At 39.0% G+C, this 27878-nt stretch overlaps 1 protein-coding gene across 5 annotated transcripts in view; it reads right to left on the bottom strand.

Moving 5' to 3' along the window:
• The window catches only part of LOC139151247 (dynein axonemal heavy chain 1-like), a 206762-nt gene that overhangs the window by 164080 nt on the left and 14804 nt on the right, over positions 1–27878 (bottom strand). For all 5 annotated transcript variants that reach the window (XM_070723939.1, XM_070723931.1, XM_070723923.1 and 2 more), the window contains exons 3-16: positions 20126–20284; positions 18458–18836; positions 18166–18327; positions 17622–17874; positions 17063–17220; positions 16477–16691; positions 10582–10749; positions 9239–9369; positions 8598–8748; positions 7964–8157; positions 6927–7152; positions 5640–5842; positions 3306–3447; positions 1065–1220 (exon numbers count right to left, since the gene is read on the bottom strand). In XM_070723939.1, the coding sequence (XP_070580040.1) occupies positions 1065–1220; positions 3306–3447; positions 5640–5842; positions 6927–7152; positions 7964–8157; positions 8598–8748; positions 9239–9369; positions 10582–10749; positions 16477–16691; positions 17063–17220; positions 17622–17874; positions 18166–18327; positions 18458–18836; positions 20126–20284 (2697 nt within the window). The remainder of the gene's footprint in view (positions 1–1064; positions 1221–3305; positions 3448–5639; positions 5843–6926; positions 7153–7963; positions 8158–8597; positions 8749–9238; positions 9370–10581; positions 10750–16476; positions 16692–17062; positions 17221–17621; positions 17875–18165; positions 18328–18457; positions 18837–20125; positions 20285–27878) is intronic.

The raw sequence follows: 27878 nt of genomic DNA on the forward strand, positions 1-27878 counted from the left end.
AATTTATACTTGTAAAGATTCGACTGCCAGTATGTAGGCAGTATGGCATGAGTCGATATCACAAAGTTTGAGTTGTCTGTAGCGTGAATAAAAATATCATTGGCATAAAAATTGTCATAACGTTGCATAAATTAGCTTAAATTAACTACGACGTTTGATTTTGTGGTGACATCTGTTTGTTAGACCCCCCTATCATTTTCCATCATCTTTGGTTCTGGAAAGGGGTCTTAGAATTAGAGAATACATATCTTTATGTTATCCTGCATACTTGTAAATGAAAAAGTTGGTTGTTTACAAGATTTGTACATCACAACTTCTTGCCGACTCACCATGTGACTACTTGATTTTTTTTAACTTTGAAGACAGATTTTAAATAACAACAACAAAGGATCGTATGATAGACAGTAAACTGATGACAAAGTGAATATGTACACTGAATTTTTCCCTGGAAAGTCATGTCCACTAGAAGAAATAAAATATATAAACAAGCAAACCAACAAACAAATACAACAGACAAGTAAAAGACAATGCTAAGGCAATGCAATCATGCCATTGCTCCTTTCACAGTAGTTGTCAATCTACATTTAATGTACTGCATGTAGAATATTATTTGTATTTATGTAGGGATGTATTTACACAGGGAGTATTTGTATTATTTTGAAAGACATTAATTGTTTGTTTTTGTTTATTATTTACATATGATGTTACATGATGCTGAAATCCTGTACCTGAATATGTGTCTTTTGATAACATGACAATTTCATGCAAGTTTAAAGGCTGTTGATGAACTTTATACATTTTTTGAAACTTTTTATCATTTTCATTGAATTTTGAACAAAAAATGTGCATTTTAGCCTAATTTTACACTTTAAATGTGTAAATTGAAACCTGTTATTGTCATAGAGAGCTTCTTCATTCCCTAGGCTTTGGAAATAATTATGGGTTGTTAGGATTTCTCATCACAGAAAAAGTCCTTGGCTTTGGAGATGGATTGCATAGAAAGTCTATGGCACTTTAAGGGTTTACATGTAGACTATAAAATTAAACAGTCTGAAATAACTTACATTTGTAATTGGTAATTCAAAAAGTCTTTCTCTGTTATTATACATGGATGCTAAGTTCTGGCATTCCTTCAGTTGTTTGTTGACACGACGCACTTCATTGGCAACTTCATGGGCTTTGTTGATATCAGTGTGTGCAGCAAAACCAGCAACAACCATCTAAATAGTAAGGGTACATATTGAAAAAACAACGCAAACAGGAATTGTATGGTATGGGAGTTCATGAATTCAAGTATAATGACTTATACGAGTTTGTATAAGTCATTACCAAGATGGTAATACAGTCATGGCATAGTCACTTTCAAACAGTGATGTGGCAGTCAAGTTTCAATCAGTGATTGGATGTGATGTGATTTTTGTGAAGTCATGAAGTTGTCAATCTCAAATTATAATCTGTCACACTTAAGTCAGTACCACACATTGATATCATTGCAAAAAAGTGTCCCTAGCTTTTGCTTTACATGGACAATAGATAAGAAACCGGTGTTTTCACAGGTAAAGGTTTGGTGGCTTTTTACTGATCAATGTAGCTAATATTTTATCAATTCATAAACTGACTGGTTTCAGATAGTATAATGAAAATTCTTCCTCCATGTAGAGGTTTGTCAATAGTCATCAATTTCACTATGGTCAATTCAGTCAAAGGACTAGCACAATATGTTCTTGTCAAGTTACAGGCAGTCTGTAAAGAACAATATGAAGCTACATTTTGTCACAGAGATCAGTGACAATAGAGAGACATGCAAACTGCATTATTTAATTCATTTGAACACTAAGTAAATGTGAGTCAATGACACAGGTGTAAGATGAGAAAGAAACTTATATTGAGTGATGGAATGACCAATAGGTTATCAAGTATACATGCAGTCTGTCAGCATTCTGTTTTCATTATTGAGAATTACTTATATTTACTGACTTATCATGCAGTTTTGACTTAAATGCAATGTTGATATCATGCAATGGGAGATACATTACCATTTACCACAGAATGTCATGGTATGACACTTTTTATATTGCATAACATTAGGAAACATTTACCCAAATTAAATGAGCAAACCTGTTTTTTCACCAGTGATATAGAGTTCATGGTGTTACCATTATGTTACAAAAAATAACATAGGTGAGAACGGAGGCAGGGACAGCTTCGTCTATGTGAAGTGTTACACTCTGTGCATTAAATTAATGATCACACTATCAAGCGTAGTGCAGTTAAATGAATGATAGTTGATGTTTGTATGAGCAGTTACTATGAGTAATCATTATAACACAGCACATAGAAACCAATCTGGACACACGTTTTGGCAGATCCTTACAATAAGACCAGTTATTCAACCAGTGTACACAATGGGTCATTAGCAGTATTGTTCAGATGAGATTATCATGCCAAAATGACCCAATTCAAAATTTACAACACAGTACTATTTCTAATGGATAAGTTAACATTGAAACATATGGACACATTGTTTGACTACATTCTATCAATTTACGGTGTTATTTCTGAATTTAAACATGCGCTTTATTATATACACTTGAAACATGCAGGAAAATGACATTGAAAAACATGCAACATGGTAACGACATAGATGGGTTACTGATATACGGGCAATTTTGGCATGACTTCAAGTTGTGAAGTTGACTACATGGTACAATTGTTAAAAAAACAACAAACTTAACATACAAGCTAAATTTGATGAGTGAGTTTTACAAACTTAAGAAATAAAAGTTGAAAAGTTCTGTCTCTGAAAGAATGAAAAGAAAATATCTGGGGAAAACTTAAAGAGGTTTAGAATGATAATTAAAGGGATGGACAGATAGATTTACAGAGAAAGGAGGGAGATGAATGAAGGGTCAGCTGGAGATGGCTGTAGGAGTTGACAGATTGGTAGGGATGTATGGAAGAAAACAGAAATGTAAGAGGGAATGATAATTTGTGGGATGATTTATTGTGACAGAAAACTTAATATGTAGTCAATATTTCAAACAAGTTTACGTGTCAAACACATCGGGTTAGTCAATTTGCTGCATTAGCAAAATATTTTGTTATTCTAAAAACAATTCTGAAACAGAACAAACATAGATTTTAATAGAATTCATCAGATAGTGAATTCTAAATTTATAAGTAGTGTGGCACAATTAGACAGTAAGGCATTTTGGAGAACAATGAAACATATCAACTGCTCATCTCATCGTGACTACTAATGACACATTGTATCCAGCTTTTCATGGAGATCTCATTGTATCAACCTGCAAAGTGTCCAGACGGTCTTGGAAGTTGTTCTGATCCGTTATCTGAATCTTCATGAAGCGTTCTTGATCCTCTTCTAACTGGTTGTACACTTGTTCCATCTGTATGTCTATTTTGTGAGGCCAGCCCACTGCAGTCCATCTGGTGATGACACAAACATCAAAATTAATGACTAGCAAGACACAATAAGACAGCGTTACCCAATCTTACAAAAGTGTTGCTGCTGCTATTTATTTATTTATTCTATGGTATCTAAGGTACTATGAATTTGCTAAAAGCACAAACTCCTCTAACCCTTTGAGTGCTGTATTTTTTTTTCCAACAAAATTTTAGTGCAACATTTTACCAATTTTCATGAATTTTTCTGTAATTTTTTTTATAATTTTGGACCAAATGAACTCAACATTTCATTGGCTACAGTTTTTTCTCAAAATTTTGGCAAAAATCTGACAAAAATTGACTGAATTATATTTGCTAAGAGCGACAAAAATTGACTTTGGCGCTCAAAGGGTAAATGAAAATTTGTGTCCTTTTTCTGAACACCAATGTGGATGCTCTTAAAAACTTACACACACTATCAATCATCACACACAAAAACCTTATTTGACACACAAAGGTGTGATAGATGGATCATGCATTTCATGAATGATTTCAATCATTTTGTTTGAAGGTACATCAGACTAAAATCTCTGAATCTGAGCAGCAGAGATACATCTGCTGTGTTAGGCATAGATTCAATACCATGACTGTCAATTACAGTTTTCTGAGACTTAATCAGCCATGGAATACTGATTGGTGATTCAATACAGTTGCAGCTAATATAACGCATTACAACACGCCTCATGCTCAATCTGAGTTGCGAATTGCCAGAATAAGTCACGTCATGAGAAAATGGATACATCTTGTCCCCACTGAATCAACAAAAGTGGCGTCAGAAGGTATTTTTGAAAGGCTATTTCCCTAGGAATATAGTTTTTGGCTAAATTTGTCCAGTCACTTAGTGTCGTTTGCAGCGTTGAAACAAGGCAGTTGACTAGAATGTGATGAGCACCCTGATAAGCAACAAACCTCTCTCTAAAACTGCAAGATTTTCCATTCCAACAGCATACTAGGAACTAGAACGACCCATCGACAACAAAGATTCAAGTGCAACCAAGGCCTCATGGCCATGTGCTACCAGAAACACATTTCTCTTACCCTTGGCCTACAGCCTTCAGGAATAGGGATGTGTATCGGGTAACGCACGTCCCCTTGAGATAATAATAATTTTTACCGCCCTGATACAGCTTTTGGTGATCAAGGTTGTAGGGCAGAAGGGCCCAAGGGCGCGAGGGCCCATACGCCGTATGAACGAGGTTCACAAAAATTGTATCAGGGCCGTATAGGTTTTATTATATACCTTATGGAATGATAACTATGTAATTGCAAATATTGTGCAAGGATTTGGAGATAGAAATTCATGCAATGTCAAATATTCATTGCCATGTTTGTAATTTTTTTGGAAAAGCGATGGCCGTATCCCATCACGTATTGATATACATAATGACATCATTTGTTTACCTGAAGAACTTGGAGAGCAATGTACGTATAGAAAGAATAAGGCGTCATTGAGGTGTAAGGGAACGGAGTGGTGTAACTTAGTCGTAAATTTCACTGCACAGGCAACGAGATGCAATCATCAGCAAAAAGCTGGACTGAAAGAAACATTGTGCCTTAAATTTTATGAGGATTTTGCCGTGAAATGACTGTACTTGAAGCTGGGCAAAGGGTGATGGCTAGGCGTAGTTTATCTGTTGCATGATCGCACTAGATCTAATTTACATTCACTTTACTTTCAAATCTTTGAAAAACGCAGACATCACAATAACTTGCTTAGTCAAGACTGGATTTCATATGAAACCCTGAGAAATACCATCCGATTTCTTTAACTTGACTATTGGCCGCATGGTCAAAATGGAGGAGACGTGTGAATCTTCCGCTGCCAGTGGCTTTGTTTACAAATGGAACGTTTGCTGACAGCAATGTGTGTAGTACCGGTAACAAGAATGAAGCCAATTCTGAAATGTACACGCTTGCCCATATGTGGACAAAGTTGTGGTTACAACGAAAATATGATTCATATTTTACCATATAAGTACAGGTTCATATCATTAATCTCTAAACAAAAGGAGAATGGCAGAACAGGCTTACCATGCACGATCATATCTTATGACAAAGAATATCAAAAATCAAACCACAATATTTAGAGTGTGCCGTTTCAATTACAAATGTTTTGCATTATGGAATACAGATCATAGAATCAGCATGAATTGAAGACTGTGTGATGTACTCACTTTGCACTGAAGTCATCAGATGACAGGTTGTAATAAAACTCTTCAATGAGTTCATAATCTGACATGGCTTTATCAATGATTTCCTGATGTTCTTTCAATTTGTCTGGAATACCCTCCATCCACTGTTTCATCTCAGATAGGTCTTCAATACAATTTGGTTTCTCAAACAACCGCCTGGAGATGTATTTGAATTCTTCACAAGCCTAGTTTTGTCAATCAGGAGAGAATTTCAGATTTGCAAATTTACTTTTTATAGTGAACATGCTTTGTATAATTTTTTTAACTTACTGTAAAACTTTAAAATATAATCTAGTTACAATCCTTCTATTGGCTAGTTAAACACCCATTACAATGCATACAGTTATTGTCCATATGATCATTATGATATATTACACATGTTGTAACATAAGATTGAGATGGTAACCAAACCTTAAATTATATCAAAGGCACACCTTACATTCCAAAGGAAAGAAATACATCGAGATTATGTTCGGTAAATATATTCTGTGGAACAGTTCTCCTGTATTTTCTTCAATATGATTTATCAATATGCAAATAAACTGTCCTTGGTTGATAACCAATTTCTACCTCTGTTTTATGATAATGACATGAAGGTATAATGGCTTGATGCTGATTCATAAAAAGGCAATTTGTTCATTATCTTCTGATGATAGCATGTAATTTCTTTGATCCATCAACAAAGCAACAATAGTGAATAAAAGTAACTTACTTTATTTCCACACTGACATGCATTAACTGAATCATTTCATTATATGAGAGTGGGTGTGAATCAAACTATTCATCATTCAAAAATGACCCAGCTGAGTCTTGCAATCAGTCAGTCAGGGTAATCTTTACACAAGTACACTAACATCTGGCTATACAGCAGAGTAATGCTAAGCTTAAGACAGTCTGCAGTACAGATGGATTAATTCATACCAACATACTGACAATGATGCGTAATGCTAAGATTTAGCTTTTGAGTGATACAAACACTCATATATGGTGCATGCATAACTATGACAGAATGATGAGTTGCTTTGAATAATGGTAGCTACTGGGATGCATATTCTAAAGCCAACTGTACAAGCCAGCAATGCTGCTTGTCAGAGTATCTATGATATGCAATATCCTAAAACTTAGCAAAATATTTCTACAAAAACTAGACTGTACATATTCAGTTCTGGTTGCAACACTCAAAGGGGCTTTTTTTGAATGATGAATGTATTTATTATACACAGTGTGTATTAGAGTCACACAGTAGGTGATGACTATGAGTAGACTCACATCATCTGCTTGTTTACGAAGTTTCTTAGCAAGTAGTTCGAGGAGGGCATTAGCAAGGGCTTTACGCTTCTTGCTGAGTCCCTGTCGAACATTTTCTGTGTTAACATGGAATGGTCCAATCACAATGCTGGATGGAATACTGTTTTCTAATTTCTCTTTCTCTGCTAGATGTGTTTCTATTTCCTTCTTCACATCAGCTGCTGTGTGTTCTTGGGCATCATAGTCTCTGAAAAAAATCAAAACCAAGATAAAAATAATATCAATGACACTGAGGCTGCGACAGAATACAATGACGATGGGCATCATGTAAAATATTTTTTTAAAAAGTGATCAAGGGTCATTCTTAATTTGTGACTAGCTCTTGATCCCACAATGCTGTTCAATATCCAACAAAAACAAACCTCTAGCCTTATTGTTTACTCTAGGATTGGATATGCCTAAAATTTGGGAGTACATTTTGGTCCCATGATGCTGTTCAACAATCAAGAAAAACCAAAATTGCAGCCCTTTTGGTTAGCCAAGGATTAGATATGCCATATGCCTCTAATGCTATTAGTTAGCCCAAGAGTAGATATATGCATAGTTAATGAAGTGAAAAGTCGTTGGAATGGATGCTTCCATGATGTGACTTATGCTATCAAGTACCGTAGCTGTGCCTGTGATAGTTGGAGAGATATGAGAAAGAAGACAAGCAAGCTGGGGGCCAACAAAGGACTGTACAATGCAGTTTGTACCCAGTGATCGTTGATAGGTTTCTGTTGCTAAGTATTAAAGCTCTTGCTAATGCTCACAAAGGGCTCTGGGCGTGTCTGCTGTATGACCTTCTTTTGAAATCAGAAAGCTCAAGATGTCATAAATCAACTACATCACACACTGGTTTTAGTTGCACTTGTACCTCAACAATGAGCATGCAAAAGTGAACAGAACCAACACTGTTATATTATTTAAAGAGCAAATTATGTAAAAGCCAGATAAGTCATGAAAATGCAATTGATTCTTCACTGAGAAGCTGTGATGATGTTTTGTAATGTACTTACTTGGTATACTGGTTGATATCTAGGTTCATTAACTCTAAGTGTTTCTCATAGGCCCTGGCATAGGCTTTCATTGGATTCAATGATTTCTTGATGGCATTTCTAATGGTCTCTCTGAGTTCCTCCACTGGTGGCTCATGCTCTCCTACCGATTCAAGCAGGGGTGTGTCTGCCCAAAAGATGTCCTCCAATACATACTGTTTAAACAAGAAATAGATTCTTGTGTTCTAGGTTTTAAAAGTAATTCACATCTTACAAAACCTTTACACCAGAAATAGACTGCCTGATTATTAGTTTATTTACTCTGCTTTTTCAATCATCTGTGTTGTGAGTGTTTATTCGACATTCTGAGATGGCCAGGTTTGAGTTGTTAAGGGTAAAATTACAGAATAAAACATTGCACACTGACTACTGTAGTGTTCCGTAAAGGATGCTGTAGAAGTCATATTCCAAAATGCGACAAATGCATGCACAGAAATACACGTCCCATGTGTATGCATGTGGTTTGTTTATTCCATGGTCCATTTCAACATACATGAAAATCAATTTAAAACTATGTAATAGTACATTTTTGTAAAACAGTCTGAAGTACATGGTCTGTCCAAAACCAGAACACAAAAAATCTCAACAACATTACCTTTTCAAGCTGTGGTACAGTCTGTGTTTTGTTGATAGCATTATCAAAGAGTCCAATAAGAATAGTTTCAAAGCTGTTCAGATTGGTACTGTAATGAGAACCCTCTTTATCAAGGACAAGATCCACAAGAAACAGTGGATTTTTCTTCGGTCTGAAATTAACATACAACACTTATTAGTATTGTCATAGTCCAATTGTACTATGCATCGTTATTCTCAAGCTACAAACAATATCACTAAAAAATAGTAAAATTACAACACATGACTGTCCGTGGGGACTAATAAGTCATTGTCAATGACATAGACCCTGCTTTTTTAATGAAATGGCTGTCACACAGCTATTTTGGATTGGATCACAAAACAAATTGACGTGCATATGAATGACATAAGGAGTAATCCTTGTACCAAGTTTGAATGAAATCACTTCAGGCATCTCTGAGATATCTGTGTGAATGGACAGACGCATGGACCTATAAGTCCCCTTGGACGGTGTCCATGCTGACTAAAAAACCCCAACAAAACCAATAGGGGCCCAGCCGATAGGCTTGGGCCCCTAATAATAGAATGACCGCCGGTCATTATGTTAAAAATTGCTGTAAACGTTTCAGCTGCAAGAAACTCTATGGGTTATAAAATTCATACCTGTATGTACTAGACAGTACATCACCAGCCCATTCCATTTCTTCTTCAGTATTTAATACCATGTGAGATGCATCTAGGATCATCTGTGTAAAGTTTACAAGGGAATCTTGTACCAGGTATCTCAGTGAATCCTGTAAAATTCCAATTAGAAAGTGTATACTGTCAAGTATTTATTGGGGAATCAGTATTAAAACAAGCATCTATGGGTGGGTACTGGAAAAAATACATTCAGATTAACTACGAATTTTGCAATTCATTCGAACTTGAAGGAACAAGTTTTCTTATTGATCTGATTAGTCTAGACAATTACTTACATCACATTTATTCTGATGAGTTGGAAATTAAAGAAACAACTGAGGGTAAGAACTCAGCTTCACATCTTGATCTGTTCCTAAAAGTACTAATGGACTATACACTGAGCTGTGTGACAAAAAGGGATGATTTCGATTTTGAAATTATAATTTATCACCATTTGTTAAGAAATATTCCGTTTGCACCTGCTTGTGGTGTGTATGTATCTCAACTTCTCAGATATTGTAGAGCTTGTGATAAGACACATCTCATTGACATCAAAACTAGTGAAACAGGGATACATACCAGAAAGACTAATTAGGACTTCAAAAAGCTTCATGGTCAATATGACAACATTAACCGAATACGACAACTAAGTCACTCAAATGATTAGCGAGAGCATTTATGGCTTAGACTTATTACAGTGATTCATATATTGTATTATTTCATACAATATTTAGACAATTTTGGGACCAATCCTGATGGGTGTAGCATGCTACCAGGGTATGCTTACCCATTCTAGACACCTGGTACCACCACTAACTATTGGTGGTTCAGGATGGTCATACTTAACTTTGTAAATCACAAATGTCCCATGCACCTGGTAATGTATTACCTTGAATGGAAATGATTATTGGACCAGTTTAACGTAATATTCTTAGCTTGGTCTGAATAAAGAGTAATCTCAGACAATCTCAGGGAAAATGTTTATGACCAGAGTAGAACTGTAATGATATTATGACTGCAGTTATTCTCATTTTAGAAATACACTGCTAATCTGTTTTTTGTCCTGTCAAATAGTTAGCCTTTATTAAGATGATCCGTAGAGTGAAGAGTTGACAGATGCTGGCAGATGTGATACAGTTTATGTTATTACTTATGTCAATTACATTAAAAACTAGTGAAATCTCTGATTCAAAATAAATGTTCCTCTGTATGGCATGGCACCACAAAAAATAGACATTGAAAGGCCAAATTAATCTAGAGATAAAGCTTGGCCATTATTCTGAATACTACTGCATCAGTTGTGACATACTCAATGTGGGACTGACCTGCATTGAAAACTTGACCATTTCCATGAATTTTTTCAGTTTGGATATTTGATATACTTCCCAGTTGGTCTCATGAAGATTAAACCATCCTTTACCAACATCTCTCAGACTTGTTCTTATTGCAGCTCTAAGTGTCGATATCCAGCTATCCTTCAAAAATAGCTGAACCTGTAATAAATGCAATACATACATCAACTGATACAACCATACAAAAAATTTATGGTCAATATGCAGTACAACATAAACAAAAACATGGATAAAATACTGCAAAACTCATCGAAAGCTAAAGGATATACACAGACACACAGTAATTAATTGAGATGTGGAAAAAATACACACTTCTATTTTATATCATCTTATTGAAGTTTGAAGTAAAGCAAGTTTTCATGCAGATATAAGATTTAGTGGTTGCTATTGTTATCATTGTATAGAGGTAATTTCATATAGCAGCATGCTCACTGGTCCGTCTTCCACCATTGACCCATATCCTAGTTTATACAATGGTCTAAACCATTAAAAATTATTAAAGAATGATATTATAAAGCAAATACAGGAGATTGGGTGCAGATGGAAGGGTTACAAGTAAGAGCTTATCACCACCATCAATAATCATGTACAGTGTTTCTGTATACAACTTAAATACAGTACAGTCCACGAAGAACCCGTCACTGGAGAGGGAACAAGGAAGGCCCGCCTAAACAACGCACTGTGTGCAAATAAAAGGAGAATCAGTGCCAGTACAATGCGGGCATAAAAAACGCACTGTGCGGGCACTATGCACGCCTCGTCACTGTGTTACAATGTGCGGCACATTCACACCTTTACCTTGAATGTATGGCTGAGTGGAACGCTGTTGCATGTAAATGTAAGTTGGGCTTGTTGGAGTTTCATTCTTGTGGCCAAAAATTGCAACAAGTGGACGTACAAGTGACTAGTGTGGTGCTGGGTTTTGTCCTTATCGGCTCAGCCAAACTTTGACCCATTGCTGGTTGGGTGGGAGTTGCGAGGTTTAGTGTCATTTAAGATTTTAAGCCAGGGGGTAAAGTGAAAACTCTTTATGTATAATGCATGATCTGTTACTGTGAAATTGTTTCTTGACTTGGTGCGTTGAGAGTTCAAGTCCAATGGAAAATTACCAAATTTCTCAAATAAAGATGGCATCACTGGTCAGTGAGACATGGTGTCAAAGAAACTGAAGCTGTGATGGTGACGATAGGTACATGTAAGTTGATGTCATAACGCATCGTAGAAGACAAGTCAACAAAACAATAAAAATTCTCAATCTGTTTTCTATTTTTCAAAATGTGTACTTTTATAACAGGAAGAGGATTTATCATGGCAGAAGTGAATGTCTGTGAACTTGAATCACTCTGGTCTGTACAAGCTCATATTCTTTTTTTTTCAATTATCAAAAAAGATGATCTACGATTAAAAATGCTGAACTTCTGTGACAGTTTCACTTCTTTCTTCCTCTTTTTCATGCCTAATCGTAATCGTGACACTCGTTTTCGCTTCATGTTTATTATCATGTTATATGTCATGCAATTAAATGCAAGGTCAGAAATAACATTTCGTCTCTTACTCCCCTCTACCGCGTCATACTTTCTGGATATACAGTAATCATAGTCCCTCTATCACAATGATATAATGTACATTTAGGCGAGGTGGTGTCACGCCTGGAAAGACACTACCAGTAATCTATGTACCATAATTCTCATATGGTCCTTTTTCCTTTTGATGTATGGAATGTTTGAACTAAGAAGCAAAAAAATCACGACTGAGGTTCTGCCTTCGTAAACCTGTGCTAGTAAATTTCAATGATTTCACAAGCCGAACGTCTCTATCAGCATTTTTTCTGGCCAATTATCACTATTGGTGGCACAAATGAAATTAATAATGTGAGTGAAGTAAACTGACCATGTTCGTAAGTAATAACATGAATTTTCTCAACAGACATGAAAACCAAATATTCGTTTTGGGCGGCAGCGGTTGACTTTTTGTTTTCTTGCCGATCATGCCGATGTTTACAGAGGGTGAAAGGTTGTGTGACAGAACAGGTTGGTCAAACCATGCATGTCAACTTAAACGACGCGGTTAAGGCCCCTTTTTATCTAAGTTGTGATAGGAAAATCTCCATGAAGTTTTGATACGTTCCTCGGATATTCCGTACAAAAAATATTAAATGGACAACATGGTAGTTGATGTAGAGAAAGTCATCATACACAATCATACAAACTACATGTACAGTGACGTCGCGTAATTTTTCATTGCTTCCTGATAAAGTTCAACATTCAAAACTGTTTCGCATACCAAGTCATTACGACAATGGAAAAAAAAAAAAACTTTTTTAGGTCAATTTTGCAACCGAAAACAAAAAAAATTACGTCTTCTTCCATTTCTTTTATATATGAGCTGATACCCGATAAAGTCCAATATTCAAAATTGTTTCCATGCACTCCGAATGCAATTGGGCCCAAAAATCTTGAAAAAATATCAAATCTTTTTCTGATAATGTTGGACAATACCATGCAACAAAAGCCTAATATTCAAAAACTGTTCAAACCCCAACTTTTTAGTGAAGAAAACCAAAACATTGTGTCAGTTTCTGATAGTATTTTCCGTTCAAGTCGACACCTGATGAACCGACTTTCAAATGGTTCCTGCTCCGAACTATTTGCTGCCGAAAAAATATGTCTTTTTTAGGTCTTATTTTATGCTGGTCAAATCAAACTCAGTAAAATCTGCACGGTGTGTTCTGAATCATACTACTACTCTGAACGTTATTAATATATCACAGTGAAGTATATTACATCACCACAGGTCTTCAGTGTTGTTCTATTTTGAGAATGGTTAAGACATCTTACAATTATGACAGTCGTTCAGGCGACGACATTCCCTCCGCATCGAATTAGTATATATGGAGGTACCAGAAGAACAAACTCGAGTCTACCCCAAAAATTTGTAACGTTTTTAAAGCCAATAGAGGCAAGTTGCTGTGAAGACCAGCAGCCTAAAACTTACAGAAAGAGTCTCTGATTTAGTTCACATCAATACAACTTTCAAAAAATATTATGCTTTTAACTTTCTACAATCTCTGGAGGGACGGTGCATTGTAATACCATACAGGTATAAATGTTTACAACTTCTGTCGTCATATTTCCTGGTCGGATAAAGCCGCCAACGGAAGTATGGTCATATACCTACTTTAATTCACCAAAACCTAGAATTGTATTTTACACAATGACTACAGAGGCAGACTTGGGCTTAGCAGTAGCCATATTTGCTAGGAAATGCCCGATCAGACAGGGCATGCAGTTGGCAGTCTCAATACTTTCGCGACTTAGGTCATTTTGGAACTGGATTTTCTCGTTTCACATAGAGAATGAGTTCTAGCATCTTAGTGCCCAGTTTAGTCGTAGAGTGTAGTACTAACCCTCTTTGAACACAGTGCATGCGTGATGGCTCAGATATTTTTGAAAACAGACATGCACCGGACAGATCAGGAATGTATTTTTGTACATCCATGGACAGACAAACTTGGACTTGGCATCTAAGCAAGATGGTTCGCCGATTTGGCTACCTTTGAAACTTCAATCTGATTTTTTTAGCTACAAACATGGCAGAATTAGCACGAAAAATCAAGTAAGTCGATGAAAACACTTGCATTTTTCTATGACATGACCGCTGACTTTAGTATGATACTGACTCGATATTGCAAACTGCAGTGTCTACCATTATATTAAACCCATGTTTCTCCTTGTCTGGATTAAACTATAGACAGTCGAATCTAAAGCAAAGTCGTTTGTGTAATGATCGTAAAAAGTTAAGGTCAAAAATACAAGCTGTAGATTTCAAAGACAAATTTTATTTCGATGCTAGTTGTTATTTCCTGGTCGCTCTTGTTTCCTTACCTGTGTAAAAATGATGTGTGGTTTCAAATACAACAAATTGACCGGGCAACAAATCAAAACTTGTTATTCTTCACCCTCCTTAATATGAAATGGTTTACAATCTGGTGCTTCTATGTATCAGGTTTCGCCATCTTTCTTTAGGGGAGAACCATTTGATTTCAGGGGGGGTATGGAGGATTTTGAGAAAAAAAAATTTGTCACCAGGTGAGAGAGAAGAAAAAAAAAATTGATCCTGTCATGGCCTGAGAAAAAAAAATTGTCATAACAGACAGAAGAGAAAAAAAAATTTCACAATGCACCAGAAATAAGCTGTTTTTTCACAAATTGTATTGTCACTGTTTGGTTGTTGAATATTGTGACTCAAAAACTGATCATGCAAAAAATATCAGTGTTCAATGTCATTTTCAAACAGTTTTACCGAGTGCAAAATAAACTGAAACTCCTCTCAGATTGCACCATTAAACACATCAATTTCTCAAAATTTCCAATACGAGAGGGGGAACCCCCTCCTCATGCTCTCCCCCCTTGGGGTATTCTAATAGTTTCACTTAGTAAACAAATTAAAAAAACTCTCAGATTGCACCAGACTGCACCATTGCACACATCAATATCTTAAAAAATTCCATGTAAGATAGGGGAAAGCCCCTGTGACACTTCCCCCTAAGCCTCTCGCATGTTCTCCCCCTGTACTTTCAAATTCTGCCCCGTCAGATATCCTAGTGAAAACCCTGTCATAATATCCATCCAAATTAAACAATATACTATATGGTTAGATATTGCGTGATCTTTTATATTTTATTTTATTGTGACTTTGAATTTCATTTTGATGTGTTCACCTTTTTTGAACCATCATGAGATAACTGATGATAGTCTAGCAGGGTACATCAAGATTTGAAAGGTCTTTACTGCTGCTGTAATTACATGTATTGGTATTTAACTTTTCTAAGTGGGGAATGGTCAAAATTTCAGAGTTAGAGAGGGAGGTTACTTAAATTCATCATGGTTGGTGAAGGGGGGAGGGTCACTCGAAATTTCGGAGTTTCAGGCCGTCAATAATGACGGCTCCCTTATATACAACACATTACAAACTTGATGACCAATAAAAAAAAATTTGCACTGCTACTCCATTTGGAAAAAAAAATTGATGCAGGTCTGACAGTAGAAAAAAAAAATTGCTGTCACTCTGACAGGAAAAAAAAATTTGCTCCCATACCCTCTTCCTCCATACCCCCCCAGAAATCAAATGGTTCTCCCCTTAGCTCATGTACGATGTCTACTCTACGGCAAATGACGGACGAATTCATTCAGAAAATTCCCCTGGCATGTTGCATAACAATGTGGTCTGTGCCTGTGATATTACTAATACTGTGTCATGAACTTTATTTATTGTAAATGGCCACAATAATGTTCACTTGTTGCAATTTTTCAGATCTATAAAGCAGGTCCAACCACGGTCTACACTTCTGTGTTCCAACCTTAAACCACGATCGAGGAGAGGTCTATTGTCGAGGTCCAGCAGAATTTGAGGTAGATTTTTGGGTCTCTACATATACTGTATGCATGTGATAATATCTTACTGTGAACTCTGTCTATGACTAAGATTTTAGAGTTGCCTTTGGCAGACAAAGAGAGTTTGGAGCTGGTTTAGGACTCAAGATTATTCAGTTACTCCCAGCCGCCGCTATTTCAGTTAGGCAAGTGTAGCCTTGTTTTCACCACCAACTTTTTCTGAGCGCATGTTTTTTAGTTCAACCACCCACACTGTGCTTGCACCTTTTGTTCAGTGCGGGCACAGTGCTGGCACAGTGCTCCCAAAATGCTAGCACTTCACACTCAATGGTGCTGGCAAATGCGCTTAAGGTGCTGGCATTATGCTCGCAAAATGCCAGCACAATGATAGGTTCTGCGTGGACTGTACTGTAGGAAGCAAACAATGGCAAATGCTTGAGAAATCTCTATGCCTTGTCAGTGATTTCTTACTTACCTGAGAACTGGCTTGGCTTTGTGTTTGCTCAAATTCTTCTAATCTCAAGTATTTGGTCATGGGTACATGGAAGAGTGACATACCACTGACTTTGTTGCACTCTGTACGGACTTTCATCATAGCAACAATGGCTTCCTCTCTTGTTAGCAGTGAATTGAAGGCAAAACTATCATAGATTTCATCAAAGGGGTAGTCTGGTACATCAATGTAATAACCTGAAAAAAGTTACCATGCATGAAAGACTGTGTCACAGTTGTGTGCTAGTTATCATTTAGATACATATTCAAATTCCTTAGTGAAAAGATGATCTTTACTGCTGAGAAATATTTTACCAGGCTTTCAAAACAATAAGGAGACACTGGTGAAGTTCACTTCTACTCTCTGATCTCAACTTTCCTTCCTGATCTTGTGAACATGAAAATTCAAAATCAGACTCAATATTCTTGACTATCTCATGACAATATGCTTTCCCATAAATTATGCTTCAAAGCATAATACTTTGTTCTAATATACAAATTTACATCATATATCATGAACAATGGTAAACTTAGCATTGACCAAATGCAAAATTCAATAACTGTCCAACCTCTTTCTGGCACTACTTCCACTTCTTTCTCCGGTACAGTGACATATGAAAATGCACCCTGGTTTTCTTGTACAGTTTTATCAAATATAATGCGATTCATTGCACGGGAGTAATCAATGTTGATTTCCTTCTCCAGCGTGTGAACGTAGTCATCAAGGCTAATTACACAAAGAAAAAAAAAAGAGCTGTAGCAGTAAACTATCTAACATGAAACTACAGATATATAACAATGGTAAATGCAGAATGTGACTTTGTACTGGTTTTTCAAGACATAATACTCAAACAAAAGTTACACAGACTGGAATTTTCATCTTAGAGTGACTGAGTATCTAATAAAAAGACATGCTTTGATCAGCATATTCAAGGACAATCATAAAGGACTGATATTTTCTAGTCGTGCTGCTATACAAATATAGCAGTGAGTTGGCTTTTGCACACAGGATTCCATACTATGTGCCAGTGTTGATCTATTTTATGTTTTATTATAAGTTTTGTAAGTGTTATGAACTTTGGGTTTACAGGGGGTACATGAATGTAGTGATACAGTAATATTAGATACCTTTTGTCTTTTGCCAGTGAGGGCGCTCCTTTGGCCCACTCCACCATTCTCTTCAAACTCTCTGAATCCAGTTCTCCAACTGCTTCCATAGGCATACAATCTACATAGAGGTTGTATCTGAGCAATGCTTCTGTGTGTTTTCTAAGACGAAAGGCTTCAGCAACTCTCCTGGCAAACACTGTTGGATTCTCAGCAGCAAACATGACTCTGACTCGAGGTATCCAGTATTGGCTTGCTAGTTCAATTCTTTGACCTGATGCAAAATGATAACTTCCTCTCAAAATTTACAAAGATCACACTTCCTCTCAATAGCTTACAAAGAATTAAAAGTTTTATGTTTGATTTGTAACAAGTTTTGCACTTTATGGTACATTTTGCTATTACATTAACTTTTTGGAATTACAGGTGTATCTGAGACGGCACTGAACAAATAACGTTTTCACTGATTATGAATAAGGTGCACCAAATTTTTAACCATTCATGCTGAAAGTCTGGCAGATGTTACATTAAATACAGACAGAAGTAAAGGTATTGTTATACTCACCATCTTCGTTGATTCCACCGTTGATGATTGGATCACCATTGCCATCCACAACTCTACCTTCAATATCTACTTTCTGTACAAGATATAGCTTGTCTTCTGGATCATAGTCTAACATACCCACATCAAACCATTCATATTCTAATGATGGATCTTTAGGATCAACTGCAAGCAGGCAAAATCAATGAGGTAATTTGTTATTAGTGGCTACACTAAAGCATTATCATAGACAAACTATTCAAAATATCCCAGTGTGACTAAGTATGTTTTCAAATGCCATTCTTGATATACTTACACTGTTCTTCAGAATCCCATGCTGGAAGTAAAGCCTTGCCAGGAACTGGTTTTCTAATGCCATTGTCTTGTCCTTTCTTCAACCATTCCTCTGCTGTTCTACAGTCAAATTCCGTGTCATCAAAGATATGGAGAGGCAGAAATGGGGGGAAAGGTGCTGGATCTTGTCCAGATTCATTTAGAGTTACTGTATTATGGAATGCGTCTGCTTTGGGCATTAAATTTTCAGTCTCTACACCTTCCTTTGCAAGGAGATCTACAAGATCTTGTTTTCCAAAATGCCTCTTTTGTCTTTCAATTTCAATTTTTCTTGGAGTATGACCTGGTGGCACAAAGTATGGAAGCTGTACCTTGGGTTCATAAGATTTGAGAGGAAAATCCTGAAAAGTTTCAAATAAAAATAAAAAACAGTGAGCTATAGGAACAAATAACATTGTGATGAGAATGCATAAATGAAACAAGTTGAAATAACTGTGATGATATTACACTTTACAAGTTATGATAAAGTCAGTGGTTTTTGCAGTTTGTAACATGTTTGCTGGTTTTTGTGTCAAAATATTGTCTGGAATTTATGCAACTGAAGAGTAAAATGTCAAAACATCCCTTCAATTATCTGTATTAACCCTTTGAGTACTGTAATTTTTCCCACCCAAAATTTTAGTGCAACATTTTACAATGTACCAATTTCAGTGTTCATTCTAGGATGTAAAAACATGGGGCCGGGCCACAGTGAGCCCCTACTTCTGTCCCAAGGGGGCATTTTAGAAAATTGGGGGGGGGGGGGCATCATCAACACACATGTAAAACCCTTGAATTTTCTGCTGAAAATACTATAGTACCGGTATATCAAGTAAAGAAAAGGAGAATACAAGAGATCGCACCCCCTCCCTGTAACCAACCAAGGCTTCTGCAAAGTTGTCCTCCGTACGTATGCAACAGGCCCAACAGTGGCAACAGCAAACTAACCTTTTGGTTTGATTCAATTGTTTACGTAACTTATGTGATGAATTATTAATATATATGTTGGACTATACCAATACTGTTACCATACTAAACTTTAGATTTTCTGCCTTTTGAAAATATGTATTGTGAGGGGGTTTCCTTGACATCTTAGATGAGAAATATTCCTTTGAAAAAACTGATGGCAATGTACAGCTCCACCTCAATTAAACTATACAGTCATTCAAAGTTTAAAGGGATGGCATTGTCCCGTCTCTGACTGTGCATCTTTCTTGTTGATGAACATTGCCTCTTCCGAGAACTTAGGGATGAATGTAAAAGCAAACTCAAGCAAATTCAGCATTCGATGCAATTTCATGATTCCAAAATTTTGAAACTTTCCAATCCCAGCAAAAATTTGCCAAATAAAGTTTGACTGCCTCCCTTCATTTATAATATATGAAACTGTTTCAATCTTGATCATTTCTTTCGATACAGCCACCATTTCAATATGTCATATGTCAACAAGGGATGTTGGTTCTATAGTGTGCATGGCAACAGACCATTCTATGGGTTTATTAGTGTGGCTGTAGACACAATGACCCTTCCCTATACATGTAATTCTGTACATTTAAAAGAGTACAGTGTTACTGTAAAAAAATAACTAGCACGCATGTATCATTACAAAAGCCCAAAAGATGATGAAAATGGTCTCTGAATGAAAACATACTGATTTTGTCAGGATTTCTGTGGTTGGTCCATAGACTTGTCCTTTGAGGTTTTCTTGTAAATGCTGAGGTCCTTGGAATGTAGTGACCATTGGAGTATGATGTTCTGTGGCTACTCTCCATGACATATCTATTTCAGTTTCTGGACCAGATAAAACATTCTGAAATAAAAAGCAACACTTTTTTACTTTTTCTTTTGAAGCTCTCTTTGTTAAATGGTAATACAGTCTAATTTATAACTCACTTCTAGACCTCATTAACATACATGTACATGTAGTGCTAGTACAAGGCTAGCAAGGTTTGTAGCAAGGCTAGCCCCTATTGTTATACCAAAAAAATGAAGCTAAACACGCCAACATGCCCTAATGCACAAAATTGGCCAGTGGCCTGTCAAGAGTATTCATGGGTTCACAATTAGCAAAGATGCCAAACAATACCTGGCAGCGGTAGAGATTTTGCAAAAACTGATTTAAATCGAATTCTGAGCATAAATATTGCGAGGGAAGATTACCTGCTGTGACGTGATGGAGTAAATGTCAGTAGCAATTCTGTCAGCCCAAATATGGTGTACAGGTTCCAGTGGTTTCAATCATTGCATAATATGCGTAAGAATGTGTCATACATGCAGACAATAATAATAATATAATAAAGAATATTTATAATGCGCCTAATCTCAAAAGGGAGCTCTAGGCGCAGGACAAAATACACTACTTTCTGAAGAAATATGTCTTGAGGGCATGGCGGAATGAAATATTTGAATCCATATGGCGTAGGTTGATGACAGGCAGACTGTTCCAAGTTTTTGGTCCTGAGTGGGAAAATGACCTTTCACCAAAGGATTTTGTGGCAACGAGCGGCATTCTAAAAAGACGTGTGTCAGATGAGGAACGTAGGTGTCTTGAGGGAGTATACATTTGCAAAAGGTCAGAGAGATATTGTGGTCCAGTCCCTGAAACCAAGTCGAAAAACTCAGTTTGTACTGTGTACGACTAGCTATGGGCAACCAGTGCAGTGATTTTAAAAGTGGTTGTATGTTATGTGATTTTTTGGCTTTATAGACAAGTCTAGCAGATGCATTTTGAACACGTTGCAATTTGTCAATGAGGTGTTTTGGGCAGCCAGAAAGAAGGCTGTTGCAGTAGTCTAAACGAGATAGGACAAAAGCAATAACAAGAGTCTGAGTGGCTTGAACAGTGAGCAGATGACGAATAGAACTGATCTGCCTCAGCTGAACATAAGCAGCTCTGCATACATTATGTACGTGCTCTGACATGGTTAAATGGCTATCTAAAGTGACACCAAGATTTTTCACAGATGAGGAAAACTTAATAACTGCATCACCAACTAACATTGAGTCGGGAAGGGACAATCTGCCTTGTAGTCTGGGTGATATGACAAGCATGGCTTCAGTTTTACTGTCGTTTAACTGGAGTTTGTTGTACCTCATCCATGTTTTGACATCATTAATGCAATCTCGTATGGAATCTATGGCGGAGTGAATCTCATCAAGTTTGGTTGCTTTGTAGAGTTGATTGTCATCTGCAAATGCATGGTGACTCACAGAATGTGACTTAACGATATTAAAAAGGGGTTCCGTGTACAATACAAACAAAGTGGGTCCTAAAACAGAGCCCTGTGGGACACCAAAACGAAGAGGTACGTGACACATGTGACTTACGGCCGTCAATTGAAACAAACTGTGATCTATGGGACAGATACGATTTGAACCAGGAGAGCGTACAATCAGTGATTCCAAAAGAGTGTTCAAGTCGATGAAGGAGAATTTCATGATCTAAAGTGTCGAACGCAGCAGAGAGGTCTAACAAAGTCAAAATGCTAATTTCACCCCTGTCTAGTGCAGTGAGGAGATCGTTAACAATTCTAAGGAGGGCCGTTTCTGTGCTATGATGTGGTCTATAGGCTGACTGAAGTGGATTCAACAATTTGTTTGAAATAATGTGGTCATGCATTTAACTGCATAAGAATAATTCGTTCTATGATTTTCGAAAGGAAGGGCAAATTTGAGACGGGACGATAATTCTTTAAATCATCTGGGTTGAGAGATGGTTTCTTAAGTAAGGGCTTTACAAGAGCAGTTTTATAGACGTCTGGAAAAATACCTGAAGTGAGAGAATTGTTAATGACTTTGGTGATGGTGGGTAATAAGATGTCTAAATATTCAACTAAGAGACTGGTGGGCATAACATCAAGGTAACAACTTTTGGCAGGAGACCTTAGTATGATGCGTTTCACTACGTCATCAGAAACTGGTTTAAAATGACTGAGATTTTCTCCATGAAAGCAAGGTTCAGTACACATGGGTGGGGGAGAATCGGCACGATCAAGGTTTGCTCTGATGGTTTTAATTTTGCTGTCAAAGTATTCACAGAAGCGATATGGGAGATCAATGGCAGGGTATATGGTAGGAAGAGGAGAGGTTTTCTTGTTGCCAAGTAAATCATGTGTAACACTGAACAATTGCTTGCATGTTTGACTGTTGTTGATTTTGCAACTATAGTAATTAGTTTTAGCTTCATGAACGATATTTGGCATGGTTTTCTTAGCATGCATGGGTATATAACAGTTTATGAATTGTCAGTCCGGTCTTCAACCATTGTCTCTCAGCACAGCGTCGACGTTGCTTTGCAGCTCTGAGTTCGTCTCCAATACTATTAAACCATTTGGCTTCCGAGTTGGAACTTTCCGTTTAGTAGCTGGAGCATGTTTATCTAAGACGGTCAACGTGAGAATTGAAGTCTTGAATGGTTTCACACTTAGAGGTTAAGAAGCATCTTTGGAGGTCTTGCTCCATGTCATTCCAATCGATTGCACGTATGTTACGGGAGGACACGAATGTGGTTGTTAGACGTGGTACTTCTACGTTGAGATGACTGATGATGCTGGAGTGATCCGATTTAATAACGCTAGAGACTGAAGTAGATAGAACCAGATTATCATCAGATCGATGAACAATCCAATCTAGAATATGTCCTCTGTCATGGGTTGGTTGTGAAACAGAGTGAGTGAGACTGAACGTGGAGAGAAGATCCGTGACTTTCCGAGTGGTAGGATTACTTTTGGCAGTCATAGTGAACGTTGAAGTCACCAAGGATGATGGAACGACCACTTAAGGTGTTGCTGTACTCTAGAAGGTCTGGAAACTCACTGAGAAACAGCGAGTCAGTGAGTTTGTTTTTATGAGTAGGTGGCGGGCGATACATACACAGAAAGTGAATAATATCTTGTGGTAGAGTGAGGGAGATTTGAGCCAGTTCATATGACGAATGATCGAATGGAAAGTGAGTCTTGTAAGATGTACGTGGAGCGAAGTTACTGTTGAAGATAACGGCTAGGCCACCTCCCCTGGTAGAACGGGGAAATGATTTCATGTTGTAACCTGAAGGTGTAAGGTCAATGCACTTCGCTTCGTCACCTTTGACCAATACATTCCCATGGTGGTTCTCTGAACAGTGAAAGTGGAAATTATTTTATATTCTGTATGGTTTTCCTTCATTACATACATTGCCGAAATTTGAAATTGTGTCACGTAATATGTAAAGCTGATTGTGAATTCGTAACCAAGACTGATATGTTTTTTTCTCAAAACAAGTCATCGTTGATAACACAGTCCCCACTTGTTAATGGGCTACTTAACCCTTTTCTGCCGAGCGCCCTGTCCGTTATCCTGCCAAGTCGGTCAAAACCGGCCCCCTTTTCCGTGTCTACAGAAGATAGGCTCTCCTGCACGCTTTCCTGCCAGGCATTTGGCGGGAAAATACCGCATTTTCGGGGTACGATTACCGACCATATACGTGTTAGACTTCAAAAATTTTTGCATGCCCGTATAGAGGGCAACCGCTGATGAGGTTGTGTCCAGAAAATGACGAGGTCACGGGCGTTGTTTGCCCCGGGGGACGTGCACTTTTATGCCCTTTTCTAGCTTACTTTCGCGGAAGTAAAGCTCGTTCGCCGGCACGCACGGCCACACCGGGGAAACGTCACCTCTCTCGTGGGTTAGTAGAAGACCCAGGGGTTAGTGCTATGGGTGCGGCAGCACCCTCAAACCTGTCCTGTTTCCCCTGGGTTGTGTCACTTGCCACGTACTTTGAACGACTTGGAAGAGTCGCACATTGCAGTCTGCTTTGACGTAGTGTCAACGACATAGTTCCGCCATTGAAGGAAGGCGTGTACGTAGTTTGGCCAGTTCAGTGAACACTTAGCTCGTTAGTGTTACCGTTTCCTAACAGGTTAGTTGTGCAGTTGTTACTAAGGTGCAGTTTTGTACCACCTTAGCTCTGGACAGTGCAACTGCTCTATGCACTAACCCCAACGACAGATGGTTGGTACACGTCTACGTCGCACGAGCACAGCCTCCGTTGGGCTGTGCCCCTCCCACGTGATACAACGCACGTTCATCCATTACTATAGCGTCCTTACGGATCTGCCAAAAACGAAAGTGGGGGTAAAAACAAAACAAACGAAAATATGCGATCCATAGATAGTATTTTATTCGGGAATAATTTACATTATGCCGAACAATAAATCTCGGAGTCTGTCTCGACGTCCGAGTGCATGGTCCGTGTTTCAAAAATTACAATCGGGGTGGCAGATCCGTGTTTCAAAAATTATAATAGGGGGAATTGTACAAAATAATCCGTCTAAACAAAACAAACGAAAATATGCGATCCATAGATAGTATTTTATTCGGGAATAATTTACATTATGCCGAATAATAAATCTCAGAGTCTGTCTCGACGTCCGAGTGCATGGTCCGTGTTACAAAGATTACAATCGGGGGATTGTACAAAATAATCCGTGTTTCAATTTACAATCAGCGGGATCGTAAAGCACAAACAAACGGCACAACCGTGCTCAAAATGTGATCATGGTCCGTGTTAAGAATACAGTCAAGCCACTGTTAGGCGAAGCTGTCCCCTGTCCGTTATTTACGTCGGGTTCTCTTGCTGATGGGTGTCGTCGGGGCTGTGTGAGTAGAGGTCTGCACGCCAATGCTCCTCTTACCTCGTAGCATCATGCGATGATGAAAGCCGCAAAACACTCGCCCTCGTGAAGATGAACCCCGCACAGACTACATCCTTTGGACGTCTCAGACAGTCGTCCGCTCGCAGTGGTCTTACCCTCTCTGCTACATACTTTACAGCATTTCTGCCGCCCCTCCAAACGGCTGACAACGTGCATCGGCTGATTTTGTGGATTGATGTACGAGGCAAGAGAAACAGTGGCCTCGACCTCTCTCACACTGGGCTGCGATCGCCCACAATAACCGCCAATGAGTTGTTTCCCGACACGCAGATGAAACATCTTATGGGTCAGCTTACTATCAGGGTGTACATGCTTGAAGCATATATATGCATTTACCAGGGCAACATCAATCAGGTAACATGCCAGATATGTCCACCATCTGTGGTTCTTGCGCCCAGTGTGAAAGTACTTGCGCTTCTGGTTGGCTCGGTCGACGCCTCCCATGTACCGGCGATAATTATACAGCGACAGAGGCACTTGTCGCCGCTCGTCTCCCTCCCCCACTGGCACGCACTCCAAGGGTGGATAGACCGTATTCAAGATCAGCACCTGAGCGTTACTATCCTGATAAGCAGTGATGTTAAGACGAGAGTCCGTTCTGGTCGTGGCTTTCATATCCCCAACAGACAGAGGAAGGCGCTCCTCTTACCCGGCGGAATTAATTGAGGGGGCATGGTGCGACGATTACGGCGGTTAAAACTCCCGACCATGTAGATCCCGGTCTCCATCAGCTCTCTAGCAGTAACGACCGTGCTAAACAGGCTATCACAGAATAGGCTGTGATTATATCCACAGAATGGCTGGACCAGCTCCATCGTAATTCTTTTCACCACACCTCGCTCCTGCCGTCTCCCATCAGTCCGATCCCGATATTTCACACCTAGGTACGGTGCAAAGTTAGCGATGTATGCAGTGGTGGAGTCGCACAGCTGCCATATCTTGAAACCGTCTCGATCAGGCTTATGCGGTAATCTCTGCTAAATTTAGAACGGCCCTTAAATCGCACCATGCCCTCGTCGATGGAGATCTCTCTACCCATCTTATAATTATTTACGCACCGGTCAACTATGGGCTCCATCCATGGATTGATTTTATACAGGGGATCCTCCTGACAACCGACGTCGGCGGCGTGCCTCATCAGGATCACGACGTGGATCGTTCTCTGGGTCTGCCAGATGAAAGTATCGCATAAGCTGCTGAAAGCGACTGCGGGTAATCACAGTAGAAATACCCTGGTTTCTCAGAAAGGGATCGCTAGACCAATAATCCTCCACTGATGATTTACGGTCGATACCCATACAGACTAAGACGCCAATGAACGCCTGCACCTCTCGGTAGTCACGTTACGCCAGTATTTATCTATTTTCCTAGCGATATGTCGATGGTGGAATTTGGCGTATTTATTAGTCTCGTCCTTGGCCAATCTGATCAGTGTAGCTGGAATAAACTTAAAAAAGTAATCGAGCTCACGGGCGTGGCTGGGCAAGGTGAAAGTCGGTCCTCTCTCATGGTCAAAATCGGTCTCCTCAAATATATTAGCATCGGTAGTCTCCGACATACGCCAGACAGGAGGGGTGTCGTCCTCCGCCAACACAGCAGCAACGTCATCATCGTCGTCAGAGCTTGCCTCACCTACATACTGCCTGTCATAAAAGTCATCGTCCTCTGCCGCATCCTCGTCAACCTCCGAGTCGGACTCAGCGGTGATATCACCGTCGTCTGGGCGTCTGGGCCTGAACTCGCCCGTAGCGGCATCAAGGATCATATCTGGCTCAAAATCAGGTGGGCTATCCTGATAACGAACCCTCCGCACTATCTTTTTCGGCGGGGACATCGCAGCACACGAAACTATGGCAGGAGCGGGCTCGGCAGCCTCTGCTGATGACGAGGACTCAAGCTCTTTCGCACTGGGCACAGGAACCTCTCCTGAGCAGGATGAGGGCTCATAGTAGCAACAGGTGGTGTCTCTCCCGGAGCAGCCGGGGGAGAACCAATGGCATCAGCCGTCTCATTACTCACTGTCTCACTAGCAGCAGCAGACGTAGTCTGTGCAGGTGAAGTATCTCCCACAAGAGCAGATGTAGTCTCTGCAGGTGAAGTAGTCTCTCCCGGAGCAGCCGGGTGAGAACCACTGGCAACCGGTGACCCGTCATCATCCTCATCGGCAGAACGATCGCTCTTACGTTTACGCTTACCACTGGGTTTTTCAGCCGGAGATGGCTTCGCCTTACGGGAGCGTTTCTTGCCCGACTTCTTAGAACGTTTACTAGGGACATCACAACGATCGCTACCACTACCGCCCGGAGACTCTGCATCTTTGAGCTTCAGTCGTCTGCTCGCCTTCAGAAAACTTTTGCGGTCCGTCAAGCTCATGTCTGGAACAGTGTCGACAGACTAGCAGGTCCCTCCCTTTTAAAGCCACAGGGAAACAAAGCCCTGGACATGATTGGACGCAGGGGTGTTAATATATGCATCCACCTGTTATTATAATGGACCTACGGCAATCAGTCCACCAACCGGCGCTGACATTCCTACCCGTCATGTAAATTGCCTGTCCGCACCATTTGATATGCTAATAATACTCATTTGCGATGCAAATCCCTCGAGCACTTAGCATAACATAGTCAATGTCATTAGCATCTCAACTTGACATTCCGTCCAGCTGGGTACGTGGCATGCGCACCTGCCACCCAAGGACGTTGCCCCAAGCCC

Source organism: Ptychodera flava, chromosome 2 (assembly GCF_041260155.1).
Source record: "Ptychodera flava strain L36383 chromosome 2, AS_Pfla_20210202, whole genome shotgun sequence".
NCBI lineage: Eukaryota > Metazoa > Hemichordata > Enteropneusta > Ptychoderidae > Ptychodera > Ptychodera flava.